At 37.5% G+C, this 19435-nt stretch overlaps 1 protein-coding gene across 1 annotated transcript in view; it reads right to left on the bottom strand.

Annotated features, from left to right (window-relative positions):
- Fas1 (fasciclin 1 Fas1 domain-containing) overlaps positions 1-19435 on the bottom strand; it is a 168031-nt gene that overhangs the window by 130351 nt on the left and 18245 nt on the right. The window contains exon 3 of the mRNA XM_089107228.1: positions 7801-7982. Coding sequence (XP_088963354.1) covers positions 7801-7982 — 182 coding nt within the window. The remainder of the gene's footprint in view (positions 1-7800; positions 7983-19435) is intronic.

The following is a 19435-nucleotide window of genomic DNA, read 5'->3' on the forward strand; positions in this document are numbered from 1 at the left end:
AATAAAATTGTTTCAAAATCGAAAATCTTCTATTTCTTTTCTGGTTAGAGTTAATGAATCATGGTCTGTCTAGAATCAGCAGTCAGAGTGAAAGGACTGAAAAATGAATAAATTTGAGAAAGAGAGAATTAGATCAAATCTAGTGTTTATGGAAAAACATTTGATTTTGGATGATGATTTTCTCGAGTTATCTCTTCAACGCAGAATATTCTCTCAGGAAACACTTGACATTATAATGAAAACTGATTCTCCCCCATTGGACTATTGAATGAAACTTTTAAAATGTGATTCAAATGCTTATACTCAATTTATTGATGTATTAATTGGAACAAGGCAGAATCATATTGTGGATATACCTTTGAAAACATTGCCAATGGATTCAATGTAGATGGCTCTCCCCATCATTCGAAAGAGGTAACATCACAGAGTTACTCCTCTCCCTTTCCCCCACCTTGAATTTATGGCGTGATGACGCTCAGTTTCGTTTTAGCCGCGAGAAAGTTGACATCGGAAATCGAAAAATGTTCTATATATGTCCATTGTGCTTGTACACTCTACGCAGTTGGACTCAATGTGAGAATCCTACAATTATTGACGACTATAGTGAAAAGTGTAAATTATGTAATCCATGTAAATTACATAGATGCTATGCAGTACAAATTAAAAGATGTAATTCATATCTTGAAGAGGTGTGTGATTCTCACCCTAAAGGGCACTTATGCTCCGATTTTCTCAACGATAAATGTGATCAGTGGGAAAATACTGACCCCGCAATGATCGGAAAGAATCCCAAACGTGATTTTAGTTTATTTCTACGAGATTGGTATCGTCGCGGATTTAAATTATTCTGGGAAGAGGAATCTGGTCTACGATTCAACGGTTGGGGTAACAAGACAATTTGTTTTCTACATCATTGTTGTGATGACACCACCTGCTATGACTATAAGCCAAGTGATTTTTATTTGGCAGTTACCGAATGGGATTCACCATTTGAAAAAACTGTATGTGATATTGCTTCAAATAGACAGATTGAAACTCGTGAATTTCATAATATGAATGCAAATAGTATCATTGAGTATGCAAAGAGATATGACAAGAGTGAAGTTACATTGTACTGTAGAAAATGTGACCCTGACTTTGCCGTCAATCAAGATAAATATAGAGTGAATCCAAATTATTTACAAGCCTTAGTGGTTCACGACACTTGCCTATACATCGAAGATGAAGAAATCTAAAAGTGAAGATTTAGCGACATTGTTTTATATATACATTTTATTAATAAACAAATTCACAAACATTTTTAAAGCACTTTACTCTTAGGGCACTGAAATCAATATTAAATACACTTGTAAGTATATTTTCCACTAGAAAGTCGTTCAGACGGGGATTGTCACTATAAATGTGGAGAAACTGCTTGTAAGTATAGCCACGGCATCGGAACACAAAATATAGTAGCGCATGGAAGCCACAGCTTTTAGTCGTTAGATCCTGCACCCTCTTTCGATTTTGAATAATAGTTTTCCCACTGCTCTCAATATATTTGCTGATGTGAGGTGTGTAGAATGTATAGGTTAGACCAAGAGGATCAAAAAATTCAATCGTCTTCATTGTTTGATAGATGCACAGCCAATGACCCGTCAGCACAGTCGACGGACTGCTATTAATAATAATCAAGGTATTGTTGCCACTTTTAATTTTTCATAGATAGTTTGAGGGTAGACAATAGGATTTGTACTGAGACATGTTGGGATCCATATTAAATACACTGATTATTTGATTCGTGTTCAAGGCGCCAAGTCTAGTAAAACAATGCCTTCGAGAGTGATTTCCGAATAGGTTTCTTACTGATTTAGTAAGATTAGGGCAACACTCTCAGCCAATGGATCGGCAAATGTACACTCTAAACGTACAGTCCCCATACGTACAATACTCATATTCTGTGTGCCACACAAATCCAGTACAATGACACCATGTGTTTTAGCAAACATGCCCTCGGTTATACCATTTTCAAATAGTTGCGAATCATGATCTAGGGTTTGCATGGTCAACTCATACAATGTTCTATAGGATTTATCAAAAGATAGATTGTAAAGTGGTATGCCGTTTACTTTGCACACAAGAGATGAAAGTCCAAACATCTCGAATTTATGTGGACATTCAGTCCATGATCCTATTGCACTGGCGCTCTTTACAAAGGTCAAAGCCAATTTCGAGGGGATTTCGCCATTGGTAAAGGATGAATAAGTGAAGGAGCTTGAGCACATGGCAATATGACATTGAGTGGTGATTGTATGAGGAACAAGCAGTTTAATATTTTTGTCATTGGCTCTCAGTTTTTCCACAGTCAAATCAACGGAGCTCATGACCTGTTGTTTACGTACATGTAGTATTGCTGAGGTGAGGGAGAGACTTACATCAGGATTTGCAGCAAGTTTCTTTCTTAATATGAAAATGAATGGGGCAAGCGTCAATTTTATATCCACTTTAACATTGGGTGGCAGCCATTGGGGTATATTAAATGTTTCATGATATATTTTTCCAACTAGATGTAATTCACTAGTTGTAGCATTTTTAAGTGCATCTGTACTATCAGTATTAGTAATATATCCATATCCATTGGAGGCGCCTCTCAATTCCTTGTATGACTTGGGTGTCATCAGAATTAATTGCATAGAGCTTGCATATTTGGAGAGATTGTTGCTTGTGCTCACCAGGGTGCCGTTGATGTAGACACTAATTTGAGGAAATAAATTATTTAGTATACAATTTTCATAGGATATCCCATCGGCCCGAATTGATATTGTATTATCGGATTTGCAGACTTTCATTTGTAAATCTATAAATGTGGACGATAAATCTATGAAGTAGTCTTCATTGGAATAAATTTGTATGTGGATATTATCGGAGAGGGGTTGTAGTGGATAAAATTGTTCATAGTATCCATGGTTGACACTCACGTCAACATTTCCGGCATTGAATAGATTCAATGAGGTGGAGATTGAAGGTTGAGAATCCTTATGAGGTATGTATGACTTTTTAAGAGAAGAAATCAAGTTTCGATCTAACAATTTTCTTCCTGGGACTTCTGTTTACAGCACGTGTCGGCTTTTTCCTTCTTTTCTTTGAGAAAAGGGATGTCTTACGTTTCCGACCTGAGTGGAGACTGATGAGTGATGCATTGTTTCTCGAGCTTTTTAAGCCTTTACCATTTTGTTTTAATTTCTCGCCAAGGGTTCACGCACTAGAACTAAGAATTTTCGTAGCACCTGTTTTAAATTCCTTACCAAACCCCCAATCGTATAGTGTAGAGGATGCAAAATCTGTCGCAGCCGGTACAAGATATTTTCTAGCCAGAGGTAGTGAAGAGCGAAACAGCTTAGCAAACCAGCTACCAAGACCGTAGCCAGACATTGACGAGCGACCTTTGTAGTAGTCCATTCCATTGCCCTGTTGTCTTGGGCCAAGAGTATTAACATAGTAGTTAATATCAGGACAAGTGAATACCACTTTTTTATTAGACATCTTGCTGTTGAACGATGGGTCGAAAATGATATGTAATCACAGCCAAACCTTTTGAAATTGCTAGGGGATCACCCAATTTGGTTTTTAGTGTTAACTGACAGAGTTCCAAATAGCAAGTGTTTACAGGAATATACTGAAGATGCTTTATATTGTAGTGGTGAATATGTTCCTGATTGGATTTTCGTTCAAGGACTCTTAGGACGGGGATGTTTGAATTATCGGCTCGAGATGTGTTCGCAACGAAATAGTAGAGACATGGAACGGTACACGTTGTGTAGGCAGGCGTGTAGTCAGCAAAAATGACACTAGAGCGTTTGGCACTTTTACAGGTTATTCTTTTGTACTGAATGCCAATTGCGTCCTGCTAGGTGTCGTATAGACTAATCTTGTTATTTGCACTAAGTACCATCATATATATATAAAACTCCTAAAGTGAATTTTTTACACAAAAAGCTCCTTTTTTACGAGCAGAAATTCTTTTATTGATAGTACGACGTAAATCGTTCATGCAGGTGAGTTTCTCATAGGATAATTAAATGTACGCATAATTCATCCAATTGATTTTTTGAATTTGTTCTTGATCACCTGGTGGCGGTGGCCAATCATAGGGTCTGATTTTTATTTAATATTTACGATCCTTTCTCAGGATGTCGTAGGTATTTTTTAGAATACAGTCTACAAGAGCCACTTCATACTTTCCGTCAAATTTGATGGTGGGGGAGAGTTTCGTCCAAAAATCACTTGTTCTATTCACATCATTGCAGAGAGGATCAGAAACATTGGACATGAAAGTCACATAAAAATCATTGGGCATCGTCAATATCTTAAGCACTGACCCAAGAATCAAAATCTGAGTTGTATCTTAGCCAGCGAACAAGCAATCAATTCTTACCCTTATGATTACGACTCTAATATCTTTTCAATTTGATAAATTTTACTAGTGTTTCTAACTTTTTGCAGTTCATATTCATAAAAACCACCGAGAATCTCATCACCTTTGTTGTCTCGCAGTTGATAGGTCGTGGGTTACGGTGTCCAGGATTTTGGACACTTTAAATAGTTCAGTGCTCCATAAATAAATCCCCTGTTCAAAAATATTGGTGGTTCTATTAATTCGAACAGTATCACCAACATTGAATTTCTTCTTCTTTTTCTTCTCATTGCCATTGGAGTATTGCTTTAGAAAAGCATCAAATGTATTTTCACTATTACCATCAACTCCACTATCAACTTCTAATAGTGTAAACATTCCACTCATTATTACAAATATATATCTAAATGAGTAAAGTCAAAACTGTTCTTCTCACTCCTTTGAATTCTATTCACAGACTAATAAAAACTTTAGCAAAAAATCCTTTCTTTATATTCACTCCACCGCTAATATGTAACCAGCCCTCTGATTGGCTGAGAAGGAACCACGTGATCTAACTGTTTCCAGGAAAATCATAACATTTGGCTAGAGCAACAACAACATATAATATTTCTGGATCATAACATTCACTGAATCGAGCAACAACAAGAAGGAAGTGTCATTGACCCGCCCCCATTAGACTCAATAATCCATGAACGGGACAAAGTTCCTGTTTTTCCATTCTCACTGACAAAACCATAAAAAAACCATAGTTTGATGTTGACAATCATGAAAAACATCAAATAAATTGACCAACACACATAAGCATACAAAGAAACAGACATAAATGTGACAAAATTCCTGTTTTTCCAAGTGAGAAAGTTCCTATTTTTTCATTCTCAGTGACAAAACCATAAACCACGTGTTCTCTCTCGGGACTCTATGCCCATATTTTGGGTGCAAAAAAGTTATAGGTGGCAGCAGGGGTGAGGGGTGGGGCTGGTACCCCCCCTTCTACTTACGTATTGTTTCCAGTCAAGTCCAAACGACGCTCGTGCCTTAAGAGTGTTTGTGGAGGGTGTTCCAAGCTCTTATTTGACGCAATTTCTGTTCGTTTTAAGCTCAACTTGATCGTTGTTTCTAATTTCTACTTTCTAACTTCGTTTTCAAGCTTGACCTGTATTGCAACTTTATTTCTGCTCGTTATGGGTTTAACATGGCGTTTTACTTTTTTTAAACAACTTTTCTAAACCACTTTTAAAAGTTATTTCTCTTATTTTTTTTATTGTGTAGTTTTAATAATTGTTAATTTTACATTTTAATTTTAAAGATTTATCCTTTATTTTTTTTTTTATAAAGGAATAAAATATTATATTTCAATTTAAAGTTTACATACAATTTTAGTATATAATCCAAATTTCCAAACAATACTTTGCTCCTTTTTTACCGAGTCAGAACTATAACCATTTTCACGTGGAGTCATAAGTCACATGGCGTCCTTAGGGGAGGGGGTGGCGGAGGGGGGTTCACCACCCCCTAACTTTTTTGTAATTCGGTAAAGTTTTCGCTGAAGGCGAAAATTTCGGCAGAAATCAGATCGCGATTCGGTAAAACCTACGAAATTCACCCCCCCCCCCCAATGAAAAGAGGCTCGGGATGCCCCTGGTCATAACTGAGTTCGTTTTTGTACCAAGTCAGTCACTGACAAAGCAGTGATTTTCCGTAGTTTGGAGTCAGCTCATTTTTGCACTGAATTAGGAAAATTAGCTCATATTGCAACGAAAACGACGTCAACTTAATCCTCCACCGAGTCAGGACTTAGCTCACAGTTACCCCAAGACAGTACTCAATAATGAACTCTATTTGTCTTCAAAACCTTGCGAAATCCAGGATTCAGCCTGTTTTGCACAGAGTTAATATTTTGCTCTTGTTTGCACCAAACCCGGACTTAGTTCGTTTTTGCAATGAGTTAGGAGTTAGCTGAATCTGCAACAAGTTAGTCCACAGGAATGCAGTAAAATTCCTGAAAATGGCCCTTGCTTATTTGTGCACCAATCCAGTCTATAGCAGTTCTATGAAATTCCGTAGCTTAAGACTCAGATGTTTTTTACACAGAGTTAGGACTTTGCTAGTTTCCTGCACCGAGTCAGGACTCTGTTCATTTTCAGAGGCATACACCCCTTCCCAAACTTCGCACGAATGAACTCGAATCTGCATGAAGCTCATAGGGCAAGAATGTTGGGCCAATTTTGACGGATTTTTAGAGGCGTGGGCTACTTCCGAGACCCACTTGCCTTCCCTAAAAAATGTCCGAATCTGCTTAGAAATTGTTAAGCACGTATCTACATCCATGGAGACTCTCTTTAAACAAATTTAGACCACCAAACCTTAAGGTCCAGGTGAAAGTAAAATTAAAAAAATTCATAGTTCAAGGAATTGCTGTTTTTTGAACGTTCAAAGCCTGCCATAACTGTAAGAGCCAAGGATCTAAAATTTATGGGTGGAAGTTGATTTTATTGTTGCGATGTACTTTTCGAATTTTTAACAAATTAGTACTTGATTTTGAAATTCCCTAAAGATCCATCAATTTGTTTTGAACTCTAAAAAGAGCAAAAAAACATCCTAATTCTGTTCGATAGAGCCCCCTCCCTGGTATCTATATTCGTTCTATACTAATTAGCCGAGGAAAATAAAGACAGTAGAAGGAACACACGTCGCTCTTTACTAAGTAAACGGTATTGCGTTGACTTTATTTAACATAAAACTGGAAACTTAATATTTTTAGCCTATTACAAGGAAGGTTCAAGGGATACAATTCCCTTTCTCCAAATGAATAGAAAACGGTAAATATGCATTTTTAAATGTACAATTGGAATATAGAGGCATAATTTGATTCGTTGATACCAACAGTCAAGCAGTTATTTTTATTTATTTTTTTTTTTGGGGGGGGGGGTTCAAATAAATCATAAGAAAAAAATCCCCGTCCCCTAATTCGAGGCATAGCCTTTCTCTTAGTTTGTTCCCTCCCAAGAAAAATTTTCTCCCTCCTGAGGTCTACACGGCCTCACCACACGTTTTAGCGGAACCCCTCTTCAGTTCGATACTGGAGAAGAAGCAAGAAGGCCTTTCCGTCTGATTGGAAAGTGTCAGTAATAATTCCAGTATTTAAAATGGGAGACAAATGTGAAAGTCATCTACCGAGGGATATCACTCATGGATATGGCTACCAAACTATTCGTGATTATTTTGCTCAAAAGGTTCTCGAGAGAAGTAGGGATGAGCGGACACGTGAAAATAAGTCCGGATTTCGTAGAGGGAGAGGGTACACTGACCAGATCACTCTTCGTCTTATTCTCCGACAGTGATTATGATTTATCCAACTGCAACTTATGATTAGACTATTATCTGTTTTATTACTTTTAGTTTACCTGTTGTTCTTGACTCTGAGTTGTTCCTTTCACATCTGCTTCTATTACTTTAGCATTGTTAATGAAATGCTCAAAATCTTCTGATTCCGGGATCTTCCTTTTCGTCACCCATAATGGAGGATTTCCTGGCAGTTCACTAGTCACAGATTGCTCTAGCTTGTCCAGAGTTAATGCCACATTGGCTACAAAAAGGGAAAGAAAGGAATAGAGCATGTCAAGCGGAAAAGGGATTTAGACGAAACTGCTTTGAAATTAGTGAGGCTAAAATAAGAAAGACACAAATATAGAAAATTAGTAATCCTTCGCGTAAGCAGTCCTGTTTAATATGTTGTCAAGCCATAAGCTGTTTTTCTTTTTTTTTTATACTATAAAGAAGAAAAGTTAACACCAAAGAAGAAAAGAAGAAATACCAAAATTATACAGAAGAAAAGTTAATACCTAATCAGAACTACGGGGGTGCCAGAAGACTTTTCAGGGCGGTCAAAAATATTAAAATTTGCATTTCGTACCATAGTTTTTTCAGCTACTACAATTTTGTTTCCTTTAACTATCCAATCTTTCAGGGAGATTCACACCTCATTTGTGCAGGTATGTGGTTTCACATTGGCAAGCCCGAGTCACGTACAACGTAGCCTACTGACGTTGTCTACTCTCAACATTACCTCTGACATCTATGGGTATTTCTGCGTATTTTAGTTTGAACATCGCCACAAGCGTCATTTTATCAAATTTTAATCTTCAACAGCGTTCTAGACGTTCTTCAGTCAAAACCTTTTTTTGGGATTTTATCTTTGGCAAGTTTATCTAAAACAATGTCTTCAAAATGCAACATGACGTTATAACAGGGTGTATTCAGCAAAAATTGCTTGCTAAATAAACATGTTGCATACAAGATATCAGAAAATAAATCACAAATTTTCCCGCAGAAAAATTATGATCTGAGTTTAAAACTGTCTATCTGATGCAAAAAAAAACCTACGACTTAAATACTGAATAAAATGAGAAAAATTTAAACTCAAAAACGTGTAACTGGCACACACCTAGCCCTAATTGCTTCCGAAAATTACCTATCGGTTGGATGATGATGAAAAACAAACGAACAATTTATAAATAAGTTTGGCTTCATACGAGGTGGTATTAACTGCCACTAGATTTTGCTGGAGGAACATTCTGTCTTTTTTTCTTCTTTTCTTTGTAGCATGATTTAAAAAGGTCCGAAAATAAAATTGCCAATTTTCACAAGTTTCTTAGCATATAATATTGATCTTTTTGGCCCGTATCCACTTCTCTCTCTCTTTCTCTAATGTTTTGCAAAATAAAATCTCCACAAACGTCAATTGATAAAAAACTGAATTTCTTTAAATGCAGCAACAAAGTGCATTATTGCATTGCCATATACTGATGTTAATTGTTTTTACTTGGTAGATCTAATGTGAATAAAATGTATACGTACAGAACCATTAAAAGAATTGGATTTTTTCACTAATCAAACTATGAAAATACAGCTCTAAAAAAAACATTCTGGGAGCTATATTTTTGTTTTCATTTTAGAGCAAAATAAATGGGAAAACTATTTCACAATTACATTCGAAGGTTGTACGGCGTCCAACTCACCAAATTACGCACGGGATACCCGCAAGGGGGTATCCCGGGGGCAGCCCCTTCCCAGAAATCTCAAATTTTCTTGACTTTCTGGGCACTTCTTAGTCAAATTTTGAGGGGAACTTGCTCCTTGGCCTCTCTTCATCAGGAGGAATTTATTTTCACTAAGTCTGCAATATGGATGATAACGGTTTACAACCCTCCTAATATTGCAAAAGAGTGGCTTTTGAGGTAAACGGTCATTGTTTTTAAGGTGAACTAGACTACTGAACTTCAGTTTTTTTTTTTTTAGCAAAAATAGCGGAGGGCCGAAGGGGTTGAAACCCCACTAAATTAGGTTAACTGAAAAGATAGGATAAACTTTATTTATTAATTTATTTTATTTACTTTTATTTTTCCTCTGTGGAGTTGATGTGTCCTGAGTGTTTATTTCATGATACGTGTTGGTCTTCACTTGGCTTTGACTCCCAGGCCTCAGGTGTGGTCTCTTTTTAATCTTATATGTTGTTCGCCGATTAATCTTTTTTTTTGGTTGTTGCTTATATTGTATTTTTTTTTATCCCCCTTGGATTCCTGGCCATGGAGCCTTTCGAGGAGGAACAAGAGTAAAAATGTATTTATTGGTGAATAAAACTCTGAACTCTGACAAGAAAAACGGACAGCAATTAAATATATAAAAAACAAGTTAAAAAATCAAAATAAAGAGCGATGTAAAACTTTAAACGGAAAGCAACCATTCTAATAACTCAACATCATAATTTTTTTTGGCTTTAGACAATCAAATTTCCGTTTAAAATGCTTAATATTGAAATGGGTAAACAAAATAAGGGCAATCACTACCTTGTAATATTTTCTGGTCTAAAAGGCTTTCAAGAAAGCATTAATCAGACCGATTGGCAAGTGCTTTTTCCTTCACAGTTGAAAATACAGCTTAAAAGTAAAACGCGATTTATCTTAAGCTATCCTCCCTGGACATGATTTCCAATTCTTTTTGGTTCCAAATATTAAAAAGGCAGAGTTTCAACCCTTTAGGTTTAGGGGAGGGGGTTTCTTATAAGAGGATAAAGTTTGTAAACTTCAACTTAAAACCATTTTTTTGTTTATCTAAATAGTGAAGAACATTCCTTTTTCAACACCCCAAATATACATGTTACCGTGAATGTTCGAAATTGGTGAATATCGACATTCACCAGCAAATATCAGAAATACCTTTTTTTTCCTTCTTGGATTCAGTCAGCGTTGCCAGTCAAATTTTTCAGTTTTATGCAAGGTTTGATGGTGACAGGTTAGGTTGGGTTAGGTTAGGTTTTTAACCCATTTCTGAGATGTATAGCCTAATTTAACCTAACCCAATCTAACCTAACTTTTACCATCAGAGCTTGCATAATACTCGAAAAGCTGATTCGCAAAGCTAACTAATTCCAAGCAGAGAAACAGGAATTTCGGACATTCACCGGTTAATGTCGACATTAACCAGATTTTGGGCATTTACAATAACATAAACATTTCCAAAAATAACATCTCAAATATATACATTGGTAGTATGATCCCAAGTATACATATTTAACTTAATTTAGGTTACGAAAATCAATCTACAAAAGAAAATTTTACTCGGGAATTCTACTAACAAATTCTCTCTTACAAATTTTACTAACAAATTCTCTCTAACTTGTAACTTTCAAGTAATAATTCAAGAATCACAACAACAAAAAATTTATTTTTAGACTAATAGAACAAGAATATCACCCAGAATGTGTTTAAACTAGAACTTATAATTTAAGAGTCAAAACAAAAAACTCTCACCCTCATCTAAGGTGAGGAGGTAGGAAGGCTCCACTAAGGAAAATATAAAATTTACTTTTTTTTAATTTGAATACAATAACAGAGTAGAACCCTATCATGAGGTCCCACGAGTCACCCCTGCTGCCATCTATAACTTTTTTTACATAATTCATGGATGGTTATGTGTGTCGGTCGATTTATTTGATGTTTTTTATGGATTTTGTCAGTGAGAATTTGAAAAACAGGAATTTTGTCACATTTTTGTATGTTTTTATTGACTTTGTCAGTGAGAATTTGAAAAAACAGGATGTTTTATGGTTTTTGTCAGTGAGAATTTGAAAAATAGGAACTTTCTCACTTGGAAAACCACAAACCATGTGATGCTGTCACGAGTCAGAACACCTGTGCTGTCGACCTCAATTCACCTATCGTGAATCAATAATTCCCCTTAGAAACAACAAATTAATTTCCCTTTCTTGACAGATCAATCAATCAATGACATCATCTGTCAGACTTTAAAAATTTTCGCCTAGAAACATTTATCCAGGAATAGATCCAAGTCATTAATGTCTTTGCCTCGGGAAACAGTTCTACTGGTCGAACTCCAAAGGATATTAATAACCAAAGGCCATGGAAACAATTAGGCAAGAAACATCTTAGCGATGAATTGTTTTAGCGCGCGAAAAGGTTTCATATTAATTTGAAATGCGTTAGCGCAGAGATGCCAATAACAAAGGAACACGCTGAATTTACGTTTAGGGATTATTTGGGCGAAACCGTTTTAGACAGGTTATGGAACTATTTCGGCGAAACAGATAGAGACATTTTAAAAGAAGATTTTTGAAGAGATTTTAGAAGAGAATTTAATGGTGAAACTCTGTGGTCGTTATAATACACAAGTTTCATTTGAACAGTGTTGTGAGGTCCTCTAACCCAACCCCAAAGGGTTCCAATCCTCCTACCCCAACCCCGAAGGAAGCCCCCGGTCCTCAAAGCCCCCCAAGCTCCCAAAGGGCCACCGGCGCCCCCAAAGGCCCACCCAGACCCCCAAAGGCCAACCCCAGGCCCCAAAGGTCCCCCAGGCTCCCAACTGTCCCCCCGGACCCCCACCGGCCATCCCTGTGCTCCAAAGGCCCTCCCTGTGCCCCCAAAGGCCCTCCTCCGGTCCCCAAAGGCCCATCGAGCTCCCAAAGGACCAACGGGGTCCCAAAGGCCCTCCACCGGCCCCCAACTGCCCCCAAGGCCCTCCCCTGGGCCGCAAAGGGCCCCCGGGCTCCCAAAGGACCAACGGGGTCCCAACGGCCCTCCCCCGGGCCCCCAAGGTCCCCCTGGCACCCAAAGAGCCACCCTGTGCCCCAAAGGTCCTCCACCGGTCCCCAAAGCCACACCGAGCTCCCAAATGACCATCGGGGTCCCATAGGCCCTCCACCGGTCCCCAAATGTCCCCCAGGCATCCAAAGACCCACTCGACGCCCCAAAGGCCCACCCAGACCCCAAATGCCATCCCCAGACCCCCCAAGCCCCTCCCCCGGTCCCCAAAGGTCCCCCCGAGCTCCCAAAGGACCACCGTCCCACAAGGGACCCACAGACCCTCAAAGGCTTTCCCCGAGCACCCGTCTTTCGTGGATGTGTGTTGTCTGAAACCTATGAGTAGGGATGTGTAGTTTGCTACTTCAGGCTTTTCTGAGCTATGGTTTCATCTCATGGTCTAGGTGAATTCTGTCTGAAACCAATAGTCTTGGATGAACAGTTTTCTATTTCAGGCTTTTATGAGATAGGTGTCTTAGCCTTTCGTTGAGGTGTGTTAAGTGAAACATAAGAGTTGGGAGATGTAGATTGCTATTTTTGACTGTTCTGAGTTGGATTTCTTAGTCTTTCTTAGTTGTGTAGTGTCTGAAACCTATGATTTGGGATGTGTAGTTTGCTATTTTCGACTTTTCTGAGCTTGATTTCTTAGCCCTTCATATTAATGCGTTGTCAGAAAATTTTTTTTAGGGATGTTGTTTTTTCTATTTCATACTTTTAGTATATTTTTTATTCTAGTATTTCTTAGTTGAATGATGACTGAAAAAAATAGTCTGGGATGAATAGTTTGCTATTTTTTACTTTTATGAGCTAGGTTTCTTAGTCTTTCGTTGGTGTGTGTTGACTGAAACCGATGATTTGGGGTATGTAGTTTGCTATTTTTGACTTTTTTGAGCTGGATTTCTTAGTCTTTCATAGGAGTGTGTTGTATGAAACCTATGATTTGGGATGGGTGGATTGCCACTTTTGACTTTTCTGAGCTGGATTTCTTAGCCTTTCATAGGTGTTTGTTGTCTGAAACCTATTGTTTGGGGTGGATGGATTGCTACTTTTGACTTTTCTGAGCTGGATTTCTTAGCCTTTCATAGGTGTTTGTTGTCTGAAACCTATGATTTGGCATATGTAATTTGCTATTTCTGACTTTTCTGAGCTAGGTTTCTTAGCCGTTCATAGGTGTGTGGTGTCTGAAATCTATGATTTGGGATGTGTGGGTTGCTATTTCTGACTTTTTATAACCGGATTTCTTAGTCTTTCGTAGGTGTGTGATGTCTGAAACCTATGATTTGGGGGTGTGTGGGTTGATATTTTTTGACTTTTCTGAGTTAGATTTCTTAGCCTTTCATAGGTGTGTCCTTTCAGAAAATTATGATTTGGGAGGTGTAGTTTGCTTTTTGGACTTTTCAGAGCTAGGATTCTTAGTCAATCATAGGTGTTTGTTGTCTGAAACTTCGAGTTTGGGATGAGTAGTTGGCTATTTCAGACTTTTCTGAGCTAAGGTTTCTTAGTATTTCGTAGGTGAATGCTGTCTGAAACTTATGATTTGGGATATTTAAATTACTATTTCGGGCTTTTCTGAGTTAGATTTCTTAGTCTTTCATTGGCACGTGATGTCTGAAACCTATGATTTGGGCTATGAAATGTCCTTTTCAGACTTTTCATAACCGGATTTTTTAGTCTTTCGTAGGTGTGTGGTGTCTGAAACCTATTATTTGGGATGTGTGGGTTGCTATTTTTTGACTTTTCTGAGAAGGATTTCTTAGCCATTCGTAGGTGTTTGTTGACTGAAACCTATGATATGGGATGGTTAATTTGCTATTTCTGACTTTTCTGAGCTGGATTTCTTAGCCTTTCATATGTGTGTCCTTTCAGAAAATTATAATTTGGGAGGTATAGTTTGCTATTTGAACTTTTCATAGCTAGGATTTTTAGTCACTTATAGGTGTTTGTTGTCTGAAACTTCAAGTTTGGGATGAGTAGTTGGCTATTTCAGACTTTTCTGAGCTAAGGTTTCTTAGTATTTCATAGGTGAATGATGTCTGAAACTTATGATTTGAGATATGTAAATTACCATTTCGGTCTTTTCAGAGTTGGATTTATTAGTCTTTCATAGGTGTGTGATGTCTGAAACCTATGATTTGGGATGTGTAATTTGCTATTTTTGAATTTTCTGAGCTAGATTTCTTAGCCATACGTAGGTATGTGTTGTCAGAAAATTATGATTTGGGATGTGTAGTTTGCTATTTCAGGCTTTTCTGAGCTAAGGTTTTCTAGTATTTCGTAGGTGAATGTTGTCTGAAACCTATAGTTTGGGATGAGTAGTTTGCTATTTTTGACTTTTCTGAGCTAGGTTTCTTAGTCTTTCGTTGGTGTGTGTTGACTGAAACCTATGATTTGAGATAAGTAGTTTGCTATTTTGGACCTTTCTGAGCTGGATTTATTAGCCTTTCCTAGGTGTGTTTTGATAGAAACCTATGATTGGGATGAGTGGTTTGCTATTTTTGTATTTTCTGTGCTAGATTTCTTATCCGTTCATAGGTGTGTGTTGTCTGAAACTTATGATTTGGGGTGTGTAGTTTGCTATTTGAACTTTTCAGAGCTATGATTCTTAGTCCGTCATAGGCGTTTGTTCCTAAAAGTTAGGTGTATGATTAGGTTAGGTTAGATTTAGTTCGGTTAGGTTAAGTTAGGTTAGGCTAGGTGAGCCTCCGTCCGCGCGCGAACGTAGGCTAACCTAACCTAACCTAACCTAGCCTAACCTAATTTAATCTAACCTAACCTAATCATACACCTAACTTTTTGCCTGTCTCTCACCTAACCTAACCTAACCTAACCTAAGTGAAGCGTACTTAGGCTAACCTAACCTAACTTAACCTAACCTAACTTAATCTAGCCTAACCTAACCTACCCAGACTCACCGAAAAGGGTTAGGTGTCATATCTTTGTGCGTGTGTTGTCCCTGTGTGTTAGTCGTCTCTCTCTGTGTGTGTGTGCGCACGTAACCTCGTCTAATGTGAATTTCAACCATTCAGTCTGGTGGGCTAAGACCACAATTCTGAGCTAGTGAACTTCCACCATTCAGGCTGGTGGAATCTGACCCAAATTCTGAGCTAGTGGATTTCAACAATTCAGGCTTGTGGGCTAAGTCCCCAATTTTGAGCTGGTGAATTTCCACCATTCAGGCTGGTGGACTTTGACCCTAATTCTGAGCTAGTGAATTTCCACCATTCAGGCTGGTGGACTGGGTCCCCAATACTGAGCTGATGGACTAAGACCCCAATTTTCCAACTCTTGCATTTCATGACAGAAATTCAAAATGTACTTCGAAAAATCAAGAGAAGGTAACTGTGAGAAGGTAAAGCACAGCAAGTCACTACTGAAATAATCCAACTCTTGAATTTCACGATAGAAATTCAAAATGAAATTTGAAAAATTAAGACAATGTAACTGCGACATGGTATTTTTCGTGTGTGTGCATAAGTTTTCGTGCATTTGTGTGTGTATGTGTTTGCGTGTGTGTGTTAGTGTTTGTGTGTGCGTATGTTTTTGTGCGTTTGTTTAATTGTTTTTGGGTGATTTTTTTTTTTTTGTGTTTTTTTTTTTATATTTTTTTTTTTTTATTTTTTTAGATTTATTGATGTAGTTTTTGTGTGTGTGTGTGTGTGTTTGTTTATTTTTTTTTGTGTGTGTGTGTGTGTTAGTTTTTGCGTGTGTATGTCAGTTTTTGTGTGTGTGTGTGTGTGTAAGTTTTTGTGTGTCTTAGATCTTGTGCGTGTAAGTTTAGTAGTGTTTGGGTTAGTGTTCGTATGTGTGTGTTTTTGTTTTTGTGTGCTTTTTTGTTTTCGTTTTCTTTTGTTAGTTTTTGTGTGTGTGTGTGTGTGTGTGTGTGTAATTGTGTTTTTGTATAATATATTGCGTTTTGTTTTTATTGTAGTGTTTGTGTGTTTTTGTTTGTTTGGTCTTTGTAGTAGTTTTTTTGTTTATTGAGTGTTTTTTCTAGTTTTTTTTTTTTTGGTTTTTGTTAGTTGTTTTTGGTTTGTGTGGGTTTTTGTGGGTTCGTAAGTTTTTGTTTTTGTAATTTTTGGTGTGTGTGTGTATTTTTTCGTGTGTGTGTGTGGATTTTTTTTTTGTCTGTTTGTGTGTGTTATTTTTTTTGCGTGTGTGTGTGATTTTTTTTTTGTTATTGTGTAAGTTTTTTTGTGTGTGTGTGTGTGTGAGTTTTGTGTGTGTGTGTGTGTGTGTTAGTTTTTGTGTGGTTGTATGTTTTTGTGTGCTTGTATTTTTTGGTGTGCTTGTGTAAGTTTTTGTGTGTGTGTGTGTGTGTGTGTGTGTGTAAGTGTTTGTGTGTGTGTGTGTGTAAGTTTTTGTGTGTGTGTGTGTAAGTTTTTTAGTTTGTGTGTAAGTTTTAGTTTGTGTGTTTGTAAGTTTTAGTGTGAATGTGTAAGTTTTTGTGTGTGTGTAAGTTTTCGCGTGTGTGTGTGTTAGTTTTGTGTATGTGTTTATTTTGGCTTTTTTGTTTTCGTGTGTGTGTGTGTTTTTTTGTTTTCTTTGTTTAGTTTGTTTTGGTGGGTGTTTTTGATTTTTTTTGTGCTCGTTTGTTTATGTGTGTAAGTTTGTTTGTGTTTTTATTTTATTGCGTGTGTGTGTGTGAGTTATAGTGTTAGTTTGTGAGCATTTGGTTTTGGTGTGTGTGTGTGTTATTTTTTTTGTGAATGTTAGTTTTTTTTTTAATATAATTTTTAGAGTGCATGTGTAAGTTTTTTTGTCTGTGTGTGTTTGTGTAATTTTTTGTGTGTGTAAGTTTTGGCGTGTGTGTGTAAGTTTTCGTGTGTGTGTGTAAGTTTTTGTGTGTGTGTGTGTGTGTGTGTAAGTTTTTGTGCATGTGTGTGTGAGTTTTTTTTGTGTTCATGTGTAAGTTTTTGTGTGTGTGTGTGTGTTTGTGTAAGTTTTTGTGTGTGTAAGTTTTTGTGTGTGTGTGTGTGTTTTCGTGTGTGTGTGTGTGTGTGAGTTTTGTGTGTGTGTGTAAGTTTTTGTGTGCATGTAAGTTTTTTTGTAGATGTAAGTTTTCGTGTGCTTGTGTAAGTTTGTGTGTGTGTGTGTGTGTGTGTAAGTTTTTGTGTGTGTGTGTGTGTGTGTGTAAGTGTGTTTGTGTGTGTGTGTTTTATTTTCGTCGTGTGTGTGTAAGTTTTGGTGTGTGTGTGTAAGTTTTCATGTGTGTGTGTGTGTAAGTTTTTGTGTCGTCTAATGTGAATTTCAACCATTCAGGCTGGTGGACTAAGACCCCAATTCTGAGCTATTGAATTTCCACCATTCTGGCTGGTGGACTAAGACCCAAATACTGAGATCGTGGATTAACACCAAAAAGTAAGGTCTACTGATAAACAAATAATGAGTTAGAGGATTTCCACCATTCAAGCTGGTGGACTAAGACCCCAATTCTGAGCTAGTGAATTTCCACCGTTCAGGCTGGTGGACTGGGACCCTAATACTGAGCTGGTGGACTAAGACCCTAATTTTCCAACTCTTGCATTTCCTCCTGACTACCCTTGTCCCTCTGGGTGGACATACAGTTAATTTTTTTTAGCGCGATAGTTATTGGTTGGAACGTCATCTACGCACTACAGTTGGAACCAGCGTACCTGGCTTGCCATCTGTGATTTTTTTCAGCTTGTTATTGGTAGTGGAAGAGTGGTTTTTGCACTAAAGAAATGGAGGAAAGTTCAAAATCGAAGAAGAGCAGGAGGACAAGAGGTAAGAAAATTCCTAATTGGTCTTGGAATGAAAGGTGGAGCCTGGAAAAAAATAAGCTTCCTTAGAAGGATTAACACTTCATTTTGGGAGGGATTTTTTCACCTATATCCATTACATCATCTATTGGTGTGCGACTAAAGTTCAATGTCCACCCCCGTGGACATCGGTTCTCAATCAAGCATTTTGAAGTTAGAAAGATAAGAGTCGACAGAATCGGAAGAATCGGAAGTCGCAAAGAATCGGAAGAAAGATAAGAGTCGCGAAGAATCGGAAAAAATCGAATCAATTCAAAAAAGGGCCTTGCGAATAATTTTCAAAGAAGGCAAGGTGCCTTACTCTCTGCTCCTAAAAAAGCTAGTCTGAAAACCCTGGAGCAAAGGAGAGTTTCGTTGTGCCTCCGTTTTGCAAAAAATGCCATAACAAACCCTCGGACGGCAAGTATTTTCCCCAAACGTCACTCCCCATCCAGAAGCCGGCTGCCTCGAACTGTTTCTGAGCCCATCCCTGCTTTGTCCCCCAGTCGCTGCGTTCAGTCCAGATACGAAAGAACTTTTATCCCCTTCATGACAGAGAAAATGAATAAAATGACTCAATAGTTTCTTTTTTGCACTCTTTTGTTGTTTATTAGCTGATGGTACTGCCCAGGTTCTTGCGCTCGTTTGCTGGGCCCCCTTTCTTGACCAGCTTTTATTGTCTTTAACTCTTTTATTGATTTACTGTAGTTTAATTGCTGACACTTTCTTAGTATCCCTTTTAATTTAAATGCATTTATGTTTTGTGCTAAGTTTAGTCTGACCAGTTTTTAATGCATTTATGTCTCGCTCTAAGTTTAGTTTGACAAATTTTTGTTTTTTTTAATTTTTTAATTGACTTTTTAAAGTTTTAATTATTGACTTTTAAATGATGTTCATTATGGTTTTCTCTATTTCGTTGTTGTTCTTTGCATTTGCAGGGTAACCATTTATTTGTTGTTGACTCCAAACTCCGAATTCGGCCCTTTGTGGGCTTGTGATAGCGATTTTTTTGAAATAAATATCTCTTATCTCTCAGAACAGAAGAACTTCCTATTTTAATGTCTTTTCTTAACTTTCACTTATGGTCACCTTCAAAAGTTGAAAACCATGTTTTCTCTTGTAGTTACCGTGTCTGATGCCCTGGCAATCATCGACGCTAGTGATGTTGAGGACCTTTCTGCAGA

The sequence above is a fragment of the Artemia sp. Qi Xiang Cuo genome, chromosome 21 (genome assembly GCF_049724085.1).
Source record: "Artemia sp. Qi Xiang Cuo chromosome 21, ASM4972408v1, whole genome shotgun sequence".
NCBI classification, from domain to species: domain Eukaryota; kingdom Metazoa; phylum Arthropoda; class Branchiopoda; order Anostraca; family Artemiidae; genus Artemia; species Artemia sp. Qi Xiang Cuo.